Source organism: Nycticebus coucang, chromosome 9 (genome assembly GCF_027406575.1).
Source record: "Nycticebus coucang isolate mNycCou1 chromosome 9, mNycCou1.pri, whole genome shotgun sequence".
NCBI classification, from domain to species: domain Eukaryota; kingdom Metazoa; phylum Chordata; class Mammalia; order Primates; family Lorisidae; genus Nycticebus; species Nycticebus coucang.
Genome location: NC_069788.1, coordinates 116,432,861 through 116,451,905, shown reverse-complemented (window position 1 = coordinate 116,451,905; position 19,045 = coordinate 116,432,861). Strand labels below are relative to the sequence as shown.

At 40.9% G+C, this 19,045-nt stretch overlaps 1 protein-coding gene across 2 annotated transcripts in view; it reads left to right on the top strand.

Moving 5' to 3' along the window:
• The window catches only part of SLC39A9 (solute carrier family 39 member 9), a 50,494-nt gene extending 33,794 nt beyond the window's left edge, over positions 1 to 16,700 (top strand). For both annotated transcript variants that reach the window (XM_053601285.1, XM_053601286.1), the window contains exons 4-7: positions 5,822 to 5,890; positions 9,786 to 9,871; positions 10,347 to 10,481; positions 12,607 to 16,700. In XM_053601285.1, the coding sequence (XP_053457260.1) occupies positions 5,822 to 5,890; positions 9,786 to 9,871; positions 10,347 to 10,481; positions 12,607 to 12,837 (521 nt within the window). In that variant the 3' untranslated portion in view covers positions 12,838 to 16,700. The remainder of the gene's footprint in view (positions 1 to 5,821; positions 5,891 to 9,785; positions 9,872 to 10,346; positions 10,482 to 12,606) is intronic.
• The last annotated feature ends 2,345 nt before the right edge of the window (positions 16,701 to 19,045 follow it).

Below are 19,045 nucleotides of genomic sequence, written 5' to 3'. Positions count from 1 at the left end.
AAGTGTTCATTGATTTATTGCCCTGTTTGTCTTAATGCTATCATATTTGCTTGAAAGTGTAGAGCGGAAGTTCTTAACCAATTTTTTTTTTTTTTTTTGGCTAGGGCTGGGTTTGAACCCACCACCTCCGGTATATGGGGCTGGTGCCCTACTCCTTTGAGCCACAGGTGCCACCCAATTCTTAACCTATTTTTATGCTATGGAGCCCTCGGGCATTCTAAATCCTTTGGGCCTTTTGTTGGAATATTGTTTTTAAATGTTTAATGCACAGTATGTAGGATTACAGAGAAAAACAATTATGTTGAAATAAAGTTACCAAATATTGGAAAAAATTTGTGATATAGAATTGTATGTCTTTTTTATTGGTACATTAAATAATGAGATAATACATTTAAATTCTAAGGAAGTTAGAATCAAATTTTATTTTTTAAGACATCAGTATGATAACTGTTGTTGCTTAGCTTGACTAAGAACATTAAATTCTGAGGTAGGCTTCGATAAGGCAACACGTGTGTCTCATTGAACATCCAGGTGATTTGGGGGGTTTGTTTTGATGGTTACTAGTGTAGAAAATCCTGATGCACAAAGGTTATTTTCTTACAAATGTACTTAAACGCATTTGTAGCTGGCTTTCCAAGGAAAGATAAACTTCTCTCAAGGATAACCTAGAATTCTCTAGGACTTTTTAAATTTAACTCCAGTCATAGAGTTTTAAGATCAGTGAATTTATCATTTGTTAGGTCAACATCTTTGATATGGTTTATGATTAAAAAGGATTGTGATATATTATACAATTTAATGCCATGGTGGTAGAAATAAATTTGAGAGTTGAAAACCTTTCCACATACACATATGTCAACACAGAATTTTACAGATAAGAAATGGTGGAAAGCAGCATAGATATCTCAGTCACCAGGAGGTGATCCCATGACTGCCACGGTTTGGTGGCTGAATGACTGACTGCTAGGTGCAGAGTTGCTTGGTGGTTTCCAGCTCCGTCACAGGAGCATCTGCAGACAGGAAGACTGTAATCATGCAATGTGGCAGCAGTTCTTTAAGTCGTTAAACTAGTGATGAGTGAAAATGATAATTTCAAGATAACTACAACTGCAAAATAGTCTCATTTATATTGGTAATAAAGTATAGACAGTGCTAATATTACTTATGGTTTATTACCTATATTCATAATTAAAGGTAATGTTAAATTTCAGTTAGAAGTTAACAAAAATAAAAATTTATTTTTTCTTAGTTAAATTTACTGATACCCACCCCCTGACTTCTACCCGTGTTCTTTTCTGTGGACCTCAGGTTGAGAATCCTATCTATAAAAGAATCTGAAGAAAAGCTGGTAACAGATATGAGTAGATAATTCATAAAAAGATGTTAAAAAATCCTTAAACATATGAAAAGATGTTTAGTTTTATTTAAAAGGAATGGGATCAAAACTATGCTGAAATACCATTTCTCCCCTGGCAGATGGGCAAAAATTCAAAAGCTTGACAATACACTTGATTGGCAAAGCTGTGATAAAAATAGGCACTTATACATTACAGGTGGGAATGCAAAATGGCATAGCACATGTGCAAAGGAATTTGGCAATATCTAACACAACTATATATGTATTTCTACAAATCCTACTTCCAGGAAGTTACTCTGCTTATACTCCAGTATGAAAATACATATGTACAAGATTATTCAATGCAGCATTATTTACAATTGTAAAATATTAGAAAATACTTGAATGTACAGTCATGGAGATTGGTCGATGAACTATGGGATGTACACATAATGGAGTACTGTGTAGCCATAAAAAGAACAAAAGAATCAAATATCTGTGAACTGATAAGGAGAGATTTCCAAGAGATATTGTTAAATGAAAACAAGAAGCAAAAATGTAAAAGAGGCCTTGTGTTTAAAAAGAAGTGGAAATAAGAAAACATGCATATACAGTTGTCCCTTGAACAACATGGGTTGAACCACACAGATCCACTTCTATGTGGAGTTTTTCAGTAGAAGTTATACCAAGTGTGCCTTCCTCTCCTGCCTTCCCTTTTACCTCCTTCATCTTTTCCACCTCTGCTACCCCAAGACAACAAGACCAACACCCTCTTCTCTTCCTGCTCTTCCTCAGCCCATTCAGTGTGAAGACTGTAAGGGTGAAGACCTTTGTGACGATCCACTTCCATTTAATAAATAGTAAATATTTTCTCTTCTGTCTGATTTTCTTTTCTTGAGATGGAGTCTCACTATGTCACCCTCAATAGAGTGCTGTGACATCACAGCTCACAGCAACCTCAAACTCTTGGGCTTAAGTGATCCTCTTGCCTCAGCATCCAGGTAGCCCGCCATAACACCCAACTATTTCATTGTTACAGTTGTTGTTGTTGTTTAGCAGGGCCGGGCTGGGTTTGAACCCACCAGCTCCTGTGTATGTGCCTGGCACTCTAACCACTGAGCTACAGGCGCTGAGTGGTTTTTTGTTTGTTTGTTTCTTTGTTTTTTGAGACCAAATCTGATTTTTTAAAAAAATTTTTTATCTTTATTTATTATTTATTTTCATTAAGTCATAGCTGTGTATATTAATGCAATCATGGGGTACAATGTGCTGGTTTTATATACAATTTGAAATATTTTCATCAAACTGGTTAACATAGTCTTCATGGCATTTTCTTAGTTTTTGTGTTTAGACATTTATATTCTACACCTAGTAAATTTCACATGTACCCTTATACGATGCACCATAGGTGGGGTCCGACTAATCACCCTCCCTCCACTCATCCTTCCTCCTCCCCTCCCCTCCCACTCCTCTTTCCCCTTCTTCTTGGGCTCTAATTGGGTTATAGCTTTCATAAGAAAGCCATAAATTGGTTTCATAGTAGGGCTGAGGACATTGGATACTTTTTCTTCCATTCTTGAGATACTTTGCTAAGAAGAATATGTTCCAGCTCTATCCATGTGAACATGAAAGAGGTAAAGTCTCCATCTTTCTTTAAGGCTGCATAATATTCCATGCTGTACATATACCACAATTTATTAATCCCTTTGTGGGTCGATGGGCACTTGGGCTTCTTCCATGACTTAGCAATTATGAATTGGGCTGCAATAAACATTCTGGTACAAATATCTTTGTTACAATGTGATTTTTGGTCTTCTGGATATATACCTAGTAGAGGAATTGTAGGATGGAATGGCAGGTCTATTTTTAGATCTCTAAGTGTTCTCCAAACATCTTTCCAAAAGGAACATATTAGTTTGCATTCCCACCAGCAGTGCAGAAGTGTTCCCTTTTCTCCACATCCATGCCAACATCTCTGGTTTTGTGATTTTGTGATGTAGGCTAATCTTACTGGAGTTAGATGATATCTCAAAGTAGTTTTGATTTGCGTTTCTCTGATGATTAAGGATGATGAGCATTTTTTCATATGTCTATAGGCCGTGCACCTGTCTTCTTCAGAGAAGTTTCTCTTCACGTTCCTTGCTCAGCCTGTGATGGGATCACTTGTTCTTTTCTTGCTAATACATTTGAGTTCTCTGTGGAGTCTGGTTATTAAACCTTTGTCAGAGGGTGGCGCCTGTGGCTCAATCGGTAAGGCGCCGGCCCCATATACCGAGGGTGGCGAGTTCAAACCCGGCCCCGGCCAAACTACAACCAAACAATAGCCGGGCGTTGTGGTGGGCGCCTGTAGTCCCAGCTACTCGGGAGGCTGAGGCAAGAGAATCGCTTAAGCCCAGGAGTTGGAGGTTGCTGTGAGCTGTGTGAGGCCATGGCACTCTACCGAGGGACATAAAGTGAGACTTTGTCTCTACAAAAAAAAAAAAAAACCTTTGTCAGAGACATAACCTGTAAATATCTTCTCCCATTCTGAGAGCTGTCTGCTTGTTTAACTTACTGTGTTCTTGGCTGTGCAGAAGCTTTTTAGTTTGATCGGGTCCCAGTAGTGTATTTTTGAAGTTGCTTCCATTGCCTGGGGGGGTCCTCCTCATAAATATTTGCCCAGGCCGATTTCTTCAAGAGTTTTCCCTGCACTTTCTTCTAGTATTTTTATAGTTTCATGTCTTAAGTTTAAAACTTTAATTCAATGAGAGTCTATCTTAGTTAATGGTGAAAGGTGTGGGTCCAGTTTCAGTCTTCTACAAGTTGCCAGGCAGTTCACCCAGCACCATTTGTTAAACAGGGAATCTTTTCTCCACTGAATGTTTTTAATTGGCTTGTCAAAGATCAAATAACAGTAAGTAAAGCTGGGTTCATCTCTTGGTTCTCTATTCTGTTCCACATCTACCTCTCTGTTTTTGTGCCAGTACCATGCTGTTTTGATCACTATCGATTTATAGTATAGTCTGAGGTCCGGTAGCGTGATTCTTCCTGCTTTGTTTTTATTTCTGAGTAATGTCTTGGCTATTTGAGTTTTTTCTGATTCCATATAAAACAAAGTATTATTTTTTTGAGGTCTTTAAAGTATGACAGTGGAGCTTTAATAGGGATTGCATTAAAATTGTATATTGCTTTGGGTAGTATAGACATTTCAACAATGTTGATTCTTCCCAGCCATGAGCATGGTATGTTTTTCCATCTGTTAACATCTTCAGCTATTTCTTTTCTTAGAGTTTCATAGTTCTCTTTATAGAGATCTTTCACGTCCTTTGTTAGGTGAACTCCCAAATATTTCATCTTCTTTGGCACTACTGTGAATGGAATAGAGTCCTTGACTGTTTTTTCAACTTGACTATTGTTGGTATATATAAAGGCTACAGATTTATGAATGTTGATTTTGTAACCTGAGACGCTGCTGTATTCCTTGATCACTTCTAAGAGTTTTGTAGTAGAATCCCTGGTGTTTTAAAGATATACAATCACATCATCTGCGAAGAGTGAAAGTTTGATCTCTTCTGACCCTATGTGGATACCCTTGATTGCCTTTTCTTCCCTAATTGCAATGGCTAAAACTTCCATTACAATGTTAAAGAGCAGTGGAGACAATGGGCAACCTTGCCTGGTTCCTGATCTAAGTGGAAATGATTTCAATTTAACTGCATTCAATATGATATTGGCTGTGGGTTTGCTATAGATGGTCCCTATCAGTTTAAGAAATGTCCTTTCTATACCAATTTTCTTAAGTGTTCTGATCATAAAGGAATGCTGGATATTATCAAAAGCTTTTTCTGCATTAATCATATGATTCTCTGTATTCCTTGATCACATATGATTTGATAATCATATGGTCTTTGTTTTTTTAAAAAGTGGCATATTCTTAGCTGATGCAGCAAAGGGTGGTCTTTTCAAAGATTGATCTGACATGGATAGGATGTATTAGGTTATGGGAAAATGAGAGTAAGGGAAAACCAATTAGCGTATTGCTGATTTGTTTGAGTTGATGAAAATTTAGGTTAAGGTAATGGCAAAAAATGGAGAAAGGCAAATATGATAGATGTTAGAATTAGCATAAAGTTATAGGTGGCTGGGGACGAGGAAGAGGTAGACAATGACTATTATATTGATCTGAAAAGAAGTGATCAGAGGCCACAGAGCACTTTCTCTAGAGTGGTAGAGGATTAAGGAGTGTGAGGAAGTTGGGGCAGCAGGGGTTGTACGTTTTCAGGAATTTGCCTGTTAAAGGAAAGTTGAGTCAAATGATGAGCTCCCTCCTTACACACCTCTTCATGATGGGAGAAACTCCTAAAGGTTTGAGGTAGTGAGGAACTATTATAGTGAGGAAAATGATGATCTCCTTTAAGAGCTTTCAAAAAATTCTTTCACCTCCAGGTCAGTGTTTGAGCAGCTTATCTCACATTACTTAATTTTATTTTTTTATTTGCACTTCAGATCCAGAAGCAGCAAGGTCGAGCAGTTCCAAAATCACCACCACACTGGGTCTGGTTGTCCATGCTGCAGGTAGGGTTGGATTGCAACGTAACCTCTTCTCTGTCACACTGAGGAAGGCCTAGTGTTTACATTTCAGGGACCATCTACACTGAATGCTCTTGGACTTCTCTTTGAGGAAACTGTTGCTGAATGAGAGCCTCCAACACAAGCACAAGTTCTGGTACTCAGTGTCAAGATTTGTGAGCTAAGAATGGTACATTTTTTAATAGTTAAAAAACAAGAGGCCGGGTGGCGCCTGTGGCTCAAGGAGTAGGGCGCCGGTCCCATATGCCGGAGGTGGCAGGTTCAAACCTAGCCCTGGCCAAAAAAAAAAAAAAAAAACAAGAGGCCATGCTTAGCACCCGTAGCTCAGTGACTAGGGCACCAGTCACATACACCAGAGCTGGTGGGTTCGAATCCAGCCCGGGCCTGCTGAACAACAATGACAACTACAACCATAACAACTACCAAAAAAAAAAAAAAAAAAATAGCCGGCCATTGTAGCGGGTACCAGTAGTCCCAGCTACTTGGGAGGCTGAGACAAGAGAATCACTTAAGCCCAAGAGTTTGAGGTTGCTGTGAGCTGCGACACCACAGCGTTCTACTGAGGGTGACATAGTGAGACTCTGTCTCAAAAAAAAAAAAAGAAGCCAGGCACAGTGGCTTATGCCTGTGCTCCCAGCACTTGGGTGGATAAAGCATAAGATTATTATTTGAAGCAAGGAGTTTGAGACCAGCCTGAGCAAGAGTGAGACCCCCATCTCTACTAAAAATGGAAAATCTAGCCAGGTGTCATGGCTATCAGGCTCCTGTAGTCCTAGCTACTTGGAAGGCTAAGGCAAGAGGATCGCTTGAGCCCAAGAATTTGAGATTGCTTTGAGCTAGGATGCCACAGCACTCTACTGAGGGCAACAAAGTAAGACTCTGTCTCAAAAAATTTTTAAAAGTAAGAAAAATTAGCTGCTCATGGTGATGCATGCCTGTAGTGTCAGCAACTCTGGAGACTGAGGCAGGAGGATTGCTTGAGCCCAAGAATTTGACATTGCTTTGAGCTAGGAAGCCACAGCACTCTACCGAGGGCAACAAAGTAAGACTCTGTCTCAAAAAATTTTAAAAAGTAAGAAAAATTAGCTGCTCATGGTGATGCATGCCTGTAGTGTCAGCAACTGTGGAGACTGAGGCAGGAGGATTGTTTGAGCCCAGGAGCTTGAGGTTGCAGTGAGCTATGATGAACAGCCACTGCACTCTAGCCTGGCAACAGAGGGAGGATCCTATCCGAAACAAACAAACAAAACAAAAAAGAATATTTTGTAGCACATGAAAATTACATCATCATATTAATGAAGTTTTATTGGAACAAAGCCATACCCACATGTTTATATATTATCAATGTTGATGTATTATCTGTGGCTGTTTTTGTGCCTGAATAGTAGAATTGAATAGTTCCATAAAGCCCAAAAGATTTACTTTCTGGCCCTCTAAGAAAACGTTTGCTGCTTGGTGCCTGTAGCTCAGCGTGCCAGTGGGTTCAAACCTGGCCCTGGCCTGCCTAACAACGACAACTACAACCAAAAAATAGCCAGGCATTGTGGCAGGCGCCTGTAGTCCCAGCTACTTGGCCTGCTGAACAACAATGACAACTACAACCATAACAACTACCAAAAAAAAAAAAAAATAGCCGGCCATTGTAGCGGGTGCCTGTAGTCCCAGCTACTTGGGAGGCTGAGGCAAGAGAATCGCTTAAGCCCAAGAGTTTGAGGTTGCTGTGAGCTGTGATGCTACCACACTCTACCAAGGGCAACATAGTGAGACTGTGTCTCAAAAAGAAAAAAAAAAAAAGAAAGAAAGAAAAAGTTTGCTGACCTCTGCCTTAGAATCTCATCTGAAAAGAGCCTTGGCACTTTTGTCCTGAATGATCTGTATGCCTAGTTCACACCCAGAGTATCAGTTTAAGCAGAGGAGGTTTGTAGTACAATGCAGAAGTCTGATGGGGCACACCTTAGAACCATAACCTAAATGTAGTCCCAGTAGTAGGATTCTGTCAGTGATTAAAAAAAAAAAGTGAGGGGCGGCGCCTGTGGCTCAGTCGGTGGGATGCCGGCCCCTTTACTGAGGGTGACGGGTTCAAGCCCGGCCCCGGCCAAACTACAACCAAAAAATAGCCGGGCGTTGTGGCGGGCGCCTGTAGTCCCAGCTACTTGGGAGTCTGAGGCAAGAGAATCGCTGAAGCCCAGGAGTTGGAGGTTGCTATGAGCTGTGTGAGGCCACGGCACTCTACCAAGGGCCATAAAGTGAGACTCTGTCTCTACAAAAAAAAAGTGAAAGGTAGGTCCAGATGTGGCGGCTCACGCCTGTAATGGCATTCTGGGAGGCCAACTCAAGCAGATTGCTTGAGTTCAGGAGTTTGAGACCAGCCTGAGCAAGAGCAAAACCACAATCTCTAAAAAAATAGCCAGGCGTTGTGGTGGGTGCTCATAGTCCCAGCTACCTGGGAGGCTGAGGCAAGAGGATCACTTAAAGCCTAAGAGTTTGAGGTTGCTCTGAGCTATGACGTCACAGCACTCTACCAATGGTAACAAAGACTCTGTCTCAAAAAAGAAAAAAAAAAAAAAGGCTGGGCGCAGTGGCTCACAGTCAGTGTAATCCTAGCACTCTGGGAGGCCGAGGTGTGTGGATAGCTTGAGCTCATGGGTTCCAGACCAGCCTGAGCAAAAATTGAAATCCCATCTCTACTAAAATAGAAAAACTGAGGCAGAGGATCACATGAGTCTTAAGAGTTGGAAGTTGCTGTGAGCTATGACATCATACCCAGGGTGACAGCTTGAGACTCTGTCTCAAAAAAAAAAAAAAGTGAAAGGTGGCTCATTATTATCTGATCCTTTCTAGTATAGCATGTTTTTCTAACTAAAGTCATCCATTCAACCAATATTTATTCATTGTGAATTATCTATGGTTGAGTCCTAGTATCTTTACTTTGTTTCTTTATCTGTAAGTTAAAGAGATGCTTCCTTTGAATTTCTTTGGTATTTCTGTTGTTATAAATGAATTAATTAATCAGTGTATTTGTGAGATTGTACTTTTTCCAATAACAATAAAAATAACTAACAAGGCCAGGTACAGTGGCTCATACCTGTAACCATAGCATTCTGGGAGGCTGAAATGGAAGGATCCCTTGAGCGCAGATGTTTGAGATCAGCCTGAACAAGAATGAGACCCTGTCTCTATGAAAAATAGAAAAATTATGCCATCCTTGTGGTGCTTGCCTATAGTGCTAGCTATTTGGGACAAGAAGAATCACTTGAGCCCAGGAGTTTGAGGTTGCAATGAGCTACAATAATACCACTACACTCTACGTAGGTGACAGAACATGTAAGACTCTGTCTAAAAGAAAAACAACAAAAAACTAACAAATCAAATATTCTGAGCCAGGTGCTAAGATTTTTACATAGGATATCTCATTTAATCTTCATGAAGACCCTGGCTCGGTGCCTGTAGTTCAGGCGGGTAAGGCACCAGCCACATACACCAGAGCTAGCGGATTCGAATCCAGCCCGGGCCTGCCAAACAGCAATGACAACTACAACCAAAAAATGGCTGGGTGTTGTGGCGGGCATCTATAGTCCCAGGTACTTGGGAGGCTGAGGCAAGAGAATCGCTTAAGCCCAGGAGTTGGAGTTTGCTGTGAGCTGTGACAGCACAGCACTCTACCCAGGGCAACATCTTGAGGCTCTGTCTCAAAAAACAAACAAAAAAAAAACTTCATGAAAACCCTAAGAAATACATAATTTGTTGAACCCATTTAAAGTTCAGAAAGTTTTAGTAACTGTCCCAGTCGCTCTGTACCTGACTATAAAGCCCACATATTCAGTAACTACACTGTTACTATCATTTATAGTATTGTATGTTTCACTTTTTCCTAATTTAGCTGATGGTGTTGCCTTGGGCGCAGCAGCTTCTACTTCACAAACTAGTGTCCAGTTAATTGTGTTTGTGGCAATAATGCTACATAAGGTAAGTAAAATATTGGTGTAAGACTTGATATTGAACACATTAATCATTAAAATTTCTCTTGGTCCTTCATATTTTTCTGGAATAGAAAAATATTTTAGTTTCATTATTGCTTTTCATTTTGGAGAATTAGATAAATCTCTTCTTAGCTATTTTTTGTTAACCAGTTTTTAAACCTTTTACTTCAGAGGGTTTTTTGTGATTATATACACCAACTGTTAAACTCTATATTTCATTGTAATTTTTGTTCAAAAGTATTTTTCTTTTCATCACTGTTTCCCTTTTCTGCTATCCAAGAAACACACACAAATAGGATTTCTTCTTAGCTTAGAACATTAATTTTTAAAAGGCATAACTCAGTCTTGGTACTATGACTGGTTTGTTGGCATGAGAAATCATAATCAAATGACATGAACTTCTTGAGGTAGAAGAAATCCATACTTCTAGAATAATAATACAGCATAATTTTCATTTCCAGGCACCAGCTGCTTTTGGGCTGGTTTCCTTCTTAATGCATGCCGGCCTAGAGCGGAACCGAATCAGAAAGCACTTGCTGGTCTTTGCACTGGCAGCACCAGTCATGTCCATGGTGACATACTTAGGACTAAGTAAGGTAAGCTGACCCATTCCTAGCTTATCTGGACAAGTGTCTAGTTCTTCTGTGATCTCTTAGAAATTAGGGTCTTTTATGTTATGTAAATCACCCTCTCAAACCAAAGGTAAAATTGGGAGTAAAAATCTGTACATGGTAAATATCTTAAATTCCAAGGTTATTCTCTCCAAAACTTTAGTCTTTCCTTATTTGATTTGAAAACGTCTTCCCTCTCAGTTCCAAGAATATTTTCACAAATATCTGCTGGTCCTTCAATATTTAAAATCTCTTAAACTTAACCAGCTGTGCTAATTTTATTTGACAGATGTGTACCAAGTCATATCCATCCATATTTAATGTTGAGGTGGGCACACAAAGCATGAGTGACAAGCCATGTGTAGCTTTTAGGAGCTGAGCAGAGATGGCTGTATTTGCTAAGAAATTCTTCTACTGCCAGCTCTCATTATCACCAAATATTAAATATCCAGTTCCTCATCATTGTCCTTAACATAGCTTCAGACCTGAGTGAAATGTGTCATTTGTCAGCTCAGAGTCTGGGCACTCTTCCATTTCCAAGCTGGACTTTTCTGTGCCTTACAGTTCTATCTGTGCTGCAGTTCTTAGCACCAACTCTCATGCATTTTACCTGAATGTCAACGGGGAAGCCACTGGAGGAAAATTTTAGCACCAAACTGACTCAGAGCAAATTCATGGGAACTGCTTTCCCTCGTGTCCTCTCTAAAGGTCACTGATTCTTCTGAGTGTCCATTGAATTAGTATTTGATATGGTAAAACCTGTATTAACAGGAGTATATGAAAAATAAGATGCTTAAGTTCCTATTAATCAAGCATTTGCTGATTTCACTTGTTAACAATGTGTTATAAAACTCCTTTCCACGGGTGGCGCCTGTGGCTCAAAGGGGTAGAGCGCCGGTCCCGTATGCCGAAGGTGGCGGGTTCAAACCCAGCCCTGGCCAAAAAAACAAAAAACTCCTTTCCATTCACCTGAAGAGCCTTATCTTCTTTTCAATCAATGAACATTATGTAATTCCTTATAATTTCATTAGTCAATATAAAGTTTAGAACTTTGACAGGAAGCTACTGATAATTCTGGAGACATGGAGTTACTTGCTGCACCTATATCATGTTCTTAAATTTTTATTTTATTTTATTTTATTATTTTTTGAGACATAGTCTCATTTGGTCACCCTCTATAGAGTGCTATGGCGTCACAGCTCACAGCAACCTCCAACTCTTGGGCTCAAGCGATTCTCTTGCCTTAGCCTCCCAAATATCTGGGACTACAGGTCCCCGCCACAACACCTAGCTGTTTTTAGACATGGTCTTGCTCTGGCTCAGGCTGATCTTCAACTCCTGAGCTAAGGTAATCTACCTTCCTTGGCCTCCCAAGTGCTAGGATTGCAGGCACGAGTTACCGTGCCCAGCTCATGAGCTAATCTTTATAAGACTACTTTCAACTGTTTCTATTAGGAAAGCGGACTAAGATCTATGGACATCTATGTCATCTATGGACTAAGATGACAAATTAAAATTTTAAGAACACGTCCAGGTGTGAGCATGTAATTCCAGTTACTTTAGGAGACTGAGGCAAAGCATCGCTTGAGCCCAAGAGATTGAGGTTGCTGTGAGTTATGATGCCATGGCAATATACCAAGGGTGACAAAGTGAGACTCTGCCTCAAAAAAATAAAATAAAATAAAAAAGATTAGATCATGAGATACTTCTAAGCTCTGTGAGGAAATCTTGATTACCACTATATTTCAAGCACCTGGCCTAGAGCCTGGCGCATAGCAGATGCTTGTTAAATGTTTGTAGAATAAAGGAATTAAAGTCTGAACTTTTATATCTGCATTAATATGTTTTTGATTCCATCTCAAAAATAATACAGACCACATCTGTTCAACAAGCACTTGGAATTCCTTTTCAAGAGCTATTGTGCGCTAGGTGTAGTGGTGGAAGCTTATTTGGAAGCTTCCCATAAATAAGCTAAAATTGCTCTGATCTCAAGATGTCTCCAGTGACCCAGACAGCACCAGTTACAAATAGTGTTTTCTCATTGGGATAACTTCCTAACCCTGAACTTTCCTTGTCTTAATTACTCCTTTTTCTCTCTTTTAATTCACAGAGCAGTAAAGAAGCCCTCTCAGAGGTTAATGCCACTGGAGTGGCCATGCTGTTCTCTGCCGGGACATTTCTTTATGTTGCAACAGTACACGTCCTCCCTGAGGTGGGAGGAATGGGGCACAGCCACAAGCCCGACACCACTGGAGGGAGAGGCCTCAGCCGCCTGGAGGTGGCAGCTCTGGTTCTGGGTTGCCTCATCCCACTCATCCTGTCAGTAGGACACCAGCATTAAAATGTTCAGGTTCCAGCCTCAGTCTTTGGCCGTTTGCCATCCAGTGAGGATAGCCGGCAGCCGGCACGTGACAGCTCCTCACTTCTCAGTCTCTTGTCTCATCTTGCCCATCTCCACCTGTATTCCTAGAGTCCAGAAGTGGGTGAGATCAAAACTTGGAACAATGGAAAAGCTTTTAGAGTAGAAACAACACATTGCAATTAGCTATAGACATTCTGTTGTGTTGTCTTTTAAGGGCCTTTGGCATTATGAGTTTTGATGCTTCTCTTAACCCTATTCTCAGGGAAGATGGAATTCAGTTTTAAAGAAAAGTGGAGAACTTCATACTCACAATGAAATAGTAATTATGAAAATACAGTGTTCTGTAATTAAGCAAAATCTCTTTTCAGTTTAGAGGCTCTGCCACTTTCATCCATTGATGTTTAACATGGTTCTCACCATGTAAGACTGGTGCTTTAGCATCTATGCCACATGCCTTGATAGAAGGTCATAGCACTCACTCTGTTAGATGCTAAAGGTGATTGCAGTTAATTCAGGATTAGAGTCAGGAGAATGACGGGAAGACGCATTGAAAAGGGATGACTAGAGAAACTTAAACCGCTCCTTGTGCACAGGCCTGTCTGAATGCAGCATGTAGTTCCATCACATGGAGCAACAGAGGGGGGGACTAGCTTTTAAGGAGGTGACTAGTACCCTGTTTCCCCGAAAATAAGACCTACTTACAGGAAAGATAAGACGTCCCCTGAAAATAAGACCTAGCGCATCTTTGGGAGCACACCTTAAAATAAGACACTGTCTTATTTTTGGGGAAACAGGGTATTTTGTAGCATTTCTTTTCAAGTTCTCCTCTGCAGAATACCTGCCCCCAGCGCATTCTTATAGAAGTGCCAAGTTCTAATAGTTTCAAGCCTAGGCTTTCCTTCAAGAACAGTCAGATCACATAAACCATCTTTGGAAATTAAGGGATGTTAGATTTTAAGTGAATTTGGATAGTTATTGACATCTTTGTAGTAGCCTTTTTAAATGTAAGACTACCAGAAGCTATGTGTCTTTTTTTTTTTAAGCATCTCTCTTAGCAAGTCAGCCTCTGGTTTAGGGAGCTGTGTCTGCCCACACAACCACCTGTAGCAGTGAAGAAAGTGAAGGTGGATCTAAATGGAAGTGCATGCCTGTTGATTTAAAACTTAGTGAAATCATGTCTCTTGTCTCTTCATCTTCTCCGTGCTTTTCTCTTACCTTTCCCTCTAGCCCTTCCTCCCTACAATTTGCTGCTTACTGCTGGTGTTAATATTTGTATGAGATGAATTCTCATCAGGACAACCACTTCTTGAACTGTGATGATGAAAACAATAATGTCTTTATTCTTTATCCCCTTCAAAGAAGTTACTTTTATGTCAAATCAGCTTTGTCAAGCCCTTAAAATATCACCTTCTCATATGTGAGTTGACACAGTCACTAATATTCTGGCAATTGAGATAGCAAAAGTGTTTAATAAACAAACGTTTTTCCATATTTGCCAAAATCTATGTAAACCCTGTTTTGTCAAATATTTGTATAATATTGTTATTATTAATTTATTTTGACTTTCTGTGTCATTTCAGAACATAGTACATTAAGGAGGAACTAAGAATAGTTTCTTTAGGACAGTGGATTTAGTAGTTTATAAAAACATTTTATATGCTGTGGAGCCAGCATGACCATGATTTCTTTATTTCCTTCTTAAATTTGTCACTGGGTCAGCAGCTGTGGAAATAAAACTTAGGAAGCCCTCTGCTGGCTGTGGTGTAGAAAGTAGCATGAATAGGATTTGGTTTAGTCATTGGCAACCATTGTGTACAATTTAAAACCAAGAAAAGGTTCAGCGTGGAAAGTGTAAGTGACTTTCCTGATTAGATGATAACAGCTGACTTATGAGAGACCTGGGGCTTCATCTGGTCCTTCAAAATTATATGGTTGCCTAGACTTTCTCTGGAAACTGACTTTGTCCAATAGATAGCAGGTCGTAGTGTCTGGTTTGGTTTGGATAGTAGTGCTTTCTATCTTATTGTGTATGCAGTGGTCAGAATTTGTTCTGCTGGCCAAATGATCTTTCAGCAGTGCCTTGCCATCATGCTTAAATGTTTGGCTAAAATACCTTGTTGGATAGGGCCTTGAACTCTGGCAAGGATTGAACCATTCTAACTTCCAAATTTGCCTTCCCTTCTCAACCTGACTATTAACAGGCAAAACTTTCAAGGCCCTAACAGCTCTGAGAAGCTGTGGGCTTCCCCAGATTTTAAAGCTGCTGCCTCAGGAACTACTTATTTCTCTCCTGGTCAGCCGGCAGACATAGCCATACAACTCTCATAGGGCTCAAACGTATCTCCAGGCAGCAGGGAACCAGGCAGTGTGGTGGAGGCCTCCTTCCCTAGAGGAAGAGCTCGCTTACGTGGTGAGCAGCGTCCCAGGAGAGGCCATATCCGTGTTCACTTTCTGACCCATTTTGTTCCATTTTCCTCTTGTTTAAAGCTGCCTCTTTAGATGTGGATGCCTTAATGCTCTAACAGATTTGAAAACCTTGGCAATACTTAAGTTGCTGCTGTGATTACAAATGGAATTATTGGCTACCAAAGAGACGCAATTGATAATGAAAAGCATGGTCCTTCCTTCCACATAACCAAAGTGAATCTTAATTGCAATTTGACTCCTTTCCTTGGTAGGGGTAGACTTTCTTCAGATTCCAAGTGCTCTCATAATGGCAGATTAAGTTGAAAAATACTACTGATCCATTCCCTTCACTTACTCTCCAGTTAATTGCTTATCGGTTCTCATTTTGTCAAAGCAGTGATGTTCCGGGTGTGATTCGGTTTTCCTGTGCAGGCTGTTGTCACATTTCTTGTTGTTTAGGCATAGGTTCTGCCTGGGACGTGTAGAGTTGAAAGCAGTACTACCTACAGAGGCTGCGTGTTCTCTTTCCCCTCCTTTCACCTTTTTATTTCCCAACTCAAAACAGTCTAGTCAATCCTGGTCTTTGAATCATTAGAAAAAAGAAAGGGAGTGGCTGCTTTGAGTTGTCCTTTCAATGTAGAAAGGAGAAAATGTGACTATGTTTTTTTTTTACCAGCCTACTTCTAAGTGTCACTGCCTGGTTTTTCTCTTTTTCAAGAATTAGAACTAGGAGGACACACCAGCAAGGGAGTGTGTTAAGCCCCTGAAAACAGCTAGGTACTGACCACGGTAACAGTATGTCAACAGCACAAACCCCAAAGAATGCTCCTGCCTTTTGGGCTCCTGAGCCTCTTAGAAGACTGAGAATAGTGACCAGATTCATCCAGAACTGCTACAGTTCTAGATGACACCTTCTGCAGCTGTTCTGCAGGGGAACAAATCTTCCTTGCATCAGAAAACATCTTCTCAATAGGGAACTGTCCATATCACCCAAAGATACTGTGGAGATACTATGTTGGAGATACTATCAAATTAAAACCAATGATGTAACCTCTTTGTATCTGAAACATCTAGATTTACCTCAGGGGACCTGAAAGAAATTACTTGTGGGAAAGAATTAGACAACCATTTAGGAATTATCTGGATGTGCTCAACCTAACACAGTTGCATAAGTCAAGCAGATTGGCTTTGATCTTTTCTCTGATGACATCTTCCAGCAAGTTGGGAATCTCATGGGATAACACTTCAGTTCCCCTGGTTCAGTAGCTGGAACAGTGGTTTTAAATGTCCATTTTTCTGGATCCTTTGTAAACATGAAATCATTCCATGGATGGCTGCCTTATAATTTTGTCTCTTTCCTCTTTAATTGTGAATGGTTAAAACAATGCTGTTTTCTGATTTGTTTTATGATATTAAATTTTTATTAGTGCATATCTCATGCAAGTGGCTCATTACTTTTTTCTGTTGGCGTGTCTTTTTGACAACCAGACTTGACCCACATTTAAACATCAGAAAAGGGAATAGAAACTAGGAAGGGCAGTAGAAAGATGTACCTACTATAGGTACATCATTAAGCGAAGGGGGAAAAGAAAGGAGGGGAAATTGAGGATTCAATAGATTTTCTGCCCCCCGAACACAAATTCATTAACAATTTTTTTGCCTTGCTGTTCGGGGTAACAAATGTTATTTGTGAAGGTACCTCTTCACTCCTAGAAAAGAGAAGCAGGCAGGAGATCACGATGACAGTGGATTTATTTCAAAGGGCAGAGTTGTTACATGAGTACATAGATGCTGTGAACAAGTGACCCTGCCCTGGACGTAGAGGTGTAAATAGAAATGGAACTTGTGAATTTGATAAGCATTTTCTCCCTCTGTGGACCTGACTACTGAAGCTCATTTTTAACTTAAATATGTGTATGTGCCATTAGAGCAATACATCATGGAAGTATATAATTTTTATGCATATTCATTCGATTTCATGATTATTACTGGTCCGCTTCCTGTTGGTTTTCTGTATTATCACATGTGTTACAGCTAGATTGTGCCCAGAAAATTGCATGTTTCCCGAAAACTTCTCCTCATGAAGAAGAAGACCAGCAGAGGACCTGGTCTTCTTTTCATCTCTACAGAGGCTTTCAGGAGAAGTGCTGCATCTCTCCTCTGCCTTGAGCGGTGGACTTTGAAATCTTAGGAATTCAACATTGTGCCCTTTTCACTCGGCCACCCTGAAATGTTCACACAATGAGAAAATGGACTAGTGACCCATTTTTCAGAACCTGTCCCTGTTGGTAAACGACATATGGCTATATATGTCTTCACTATGTCCTTCCCCATTAAGATATAGGCTCCAGGCAGGTAGGTTCTCAGTAATTAATTGTTGTTAAATGAACTGGTCTGTCCTGAGAGAGGGGGCACTTTTTTCTGAATTTACTACTTGCCCCTACCAACTGCAACCCTGACCACCTGAGCAGCTCTGCCGTTGCCTCAGACTCTGTGAGGGCAGCTTGGGAATTAGCAGTGGAGTTGGGAATCAAAAGGGCACAAGACTGCATGTGCAGGTGGGAATTTACCTGGGTTACTAACTCAGTATTTTTTTTTTTCTTTTGTAGAGACAGAGTCTCACTTTATGGCCCTCGGTAGAGTGCCGTGGCGTCACACGGCTCACAGCAACCTCCAACTCTTGGGCTTCAGCAATTCTCTTGCCTCAGCCTCCCGAGCAGCTGGGACTACAGGCGCCCGCCACAACGCCCGGCTATTTTTTTGTTGCAGTTTGGCCGGGGCTGGGTTTGAACCCGCCACCCTCGGCATATGGGGCCGGTCCCCTACTCACTGAGCCACAGGCGCCGCCCACTAACTCAGTATTAACTAACTTCAGTAAGGCACTATATGATTTAGGGATCCCATTTCCGGCTCAGCTACTGATTTCTGTTGCAGTGTTAGCCATTGCCCAGTTTTATAATTCTGGGGTAGGTATGTGAGTGAAGGTACATGTGCTGCTCTGGTTGTCACCAGAACTGAGGGATTCTGACAAATTCAAGAGCCATTGGAGAGAATCCAGTGGAGAAGGGTATGGAAAGGGAGCCTGGAACATTTGAGGAAGCTGGAAGAAACTGGACTGTTTGTGTTTCTCTTGTAACAGAACTTGGTAACTTGGTTACTTCAACTACTGTTCCATCAAAGCCTCCATCCCTCCCCCCTTTTTCTTCCTTCCAACCTTCCAGCCCCTGTCTAAATTGGGACTTCTGCTGGGCTAGGGGCTGAGGGCAGGAGTGGGAGTAGAACTTACCTTATATCCTCTTCTGTTCCTGCTTTCATCCTGCTCAGTACTTTGAGGAACCAGAAAAGACCTGGAAAAAACATCCCAAGAGAGTATGATGCAGAAAGTTAGAAGGGCCCCTTTTTGACGTGAAGCCAAGAGAGTTTCAAAGTAACTTGCCCAAGGTCTTTTCATTGAATGAAGATGGAGCTGGGTGGTGCCTTTGGCTCCTATACCGAGGGTGGCAGGTTCAAACCTGGCCCCAGCCAAACTGCAACAAAAAATAGCCAGGTGTTGTGGCGGGCCCCGGTAGTCCCAGCTACTTGGGAGGCTGAGGCAAGAGAATCGCCTAAGCCCAAGAGCTGGAGGGAAGCCTAGTGCTCCCTCTATGGAAGCTGTGACGCCACAGCACTCTACCAAGGGTGACATAGTGAGACTATCTCAATAAATAAATGGTTATGGACTTACTGGCCAGCCTCAACACATCCACTTCCCACCACAAATAAAACATGCTTGCTCTTAGAA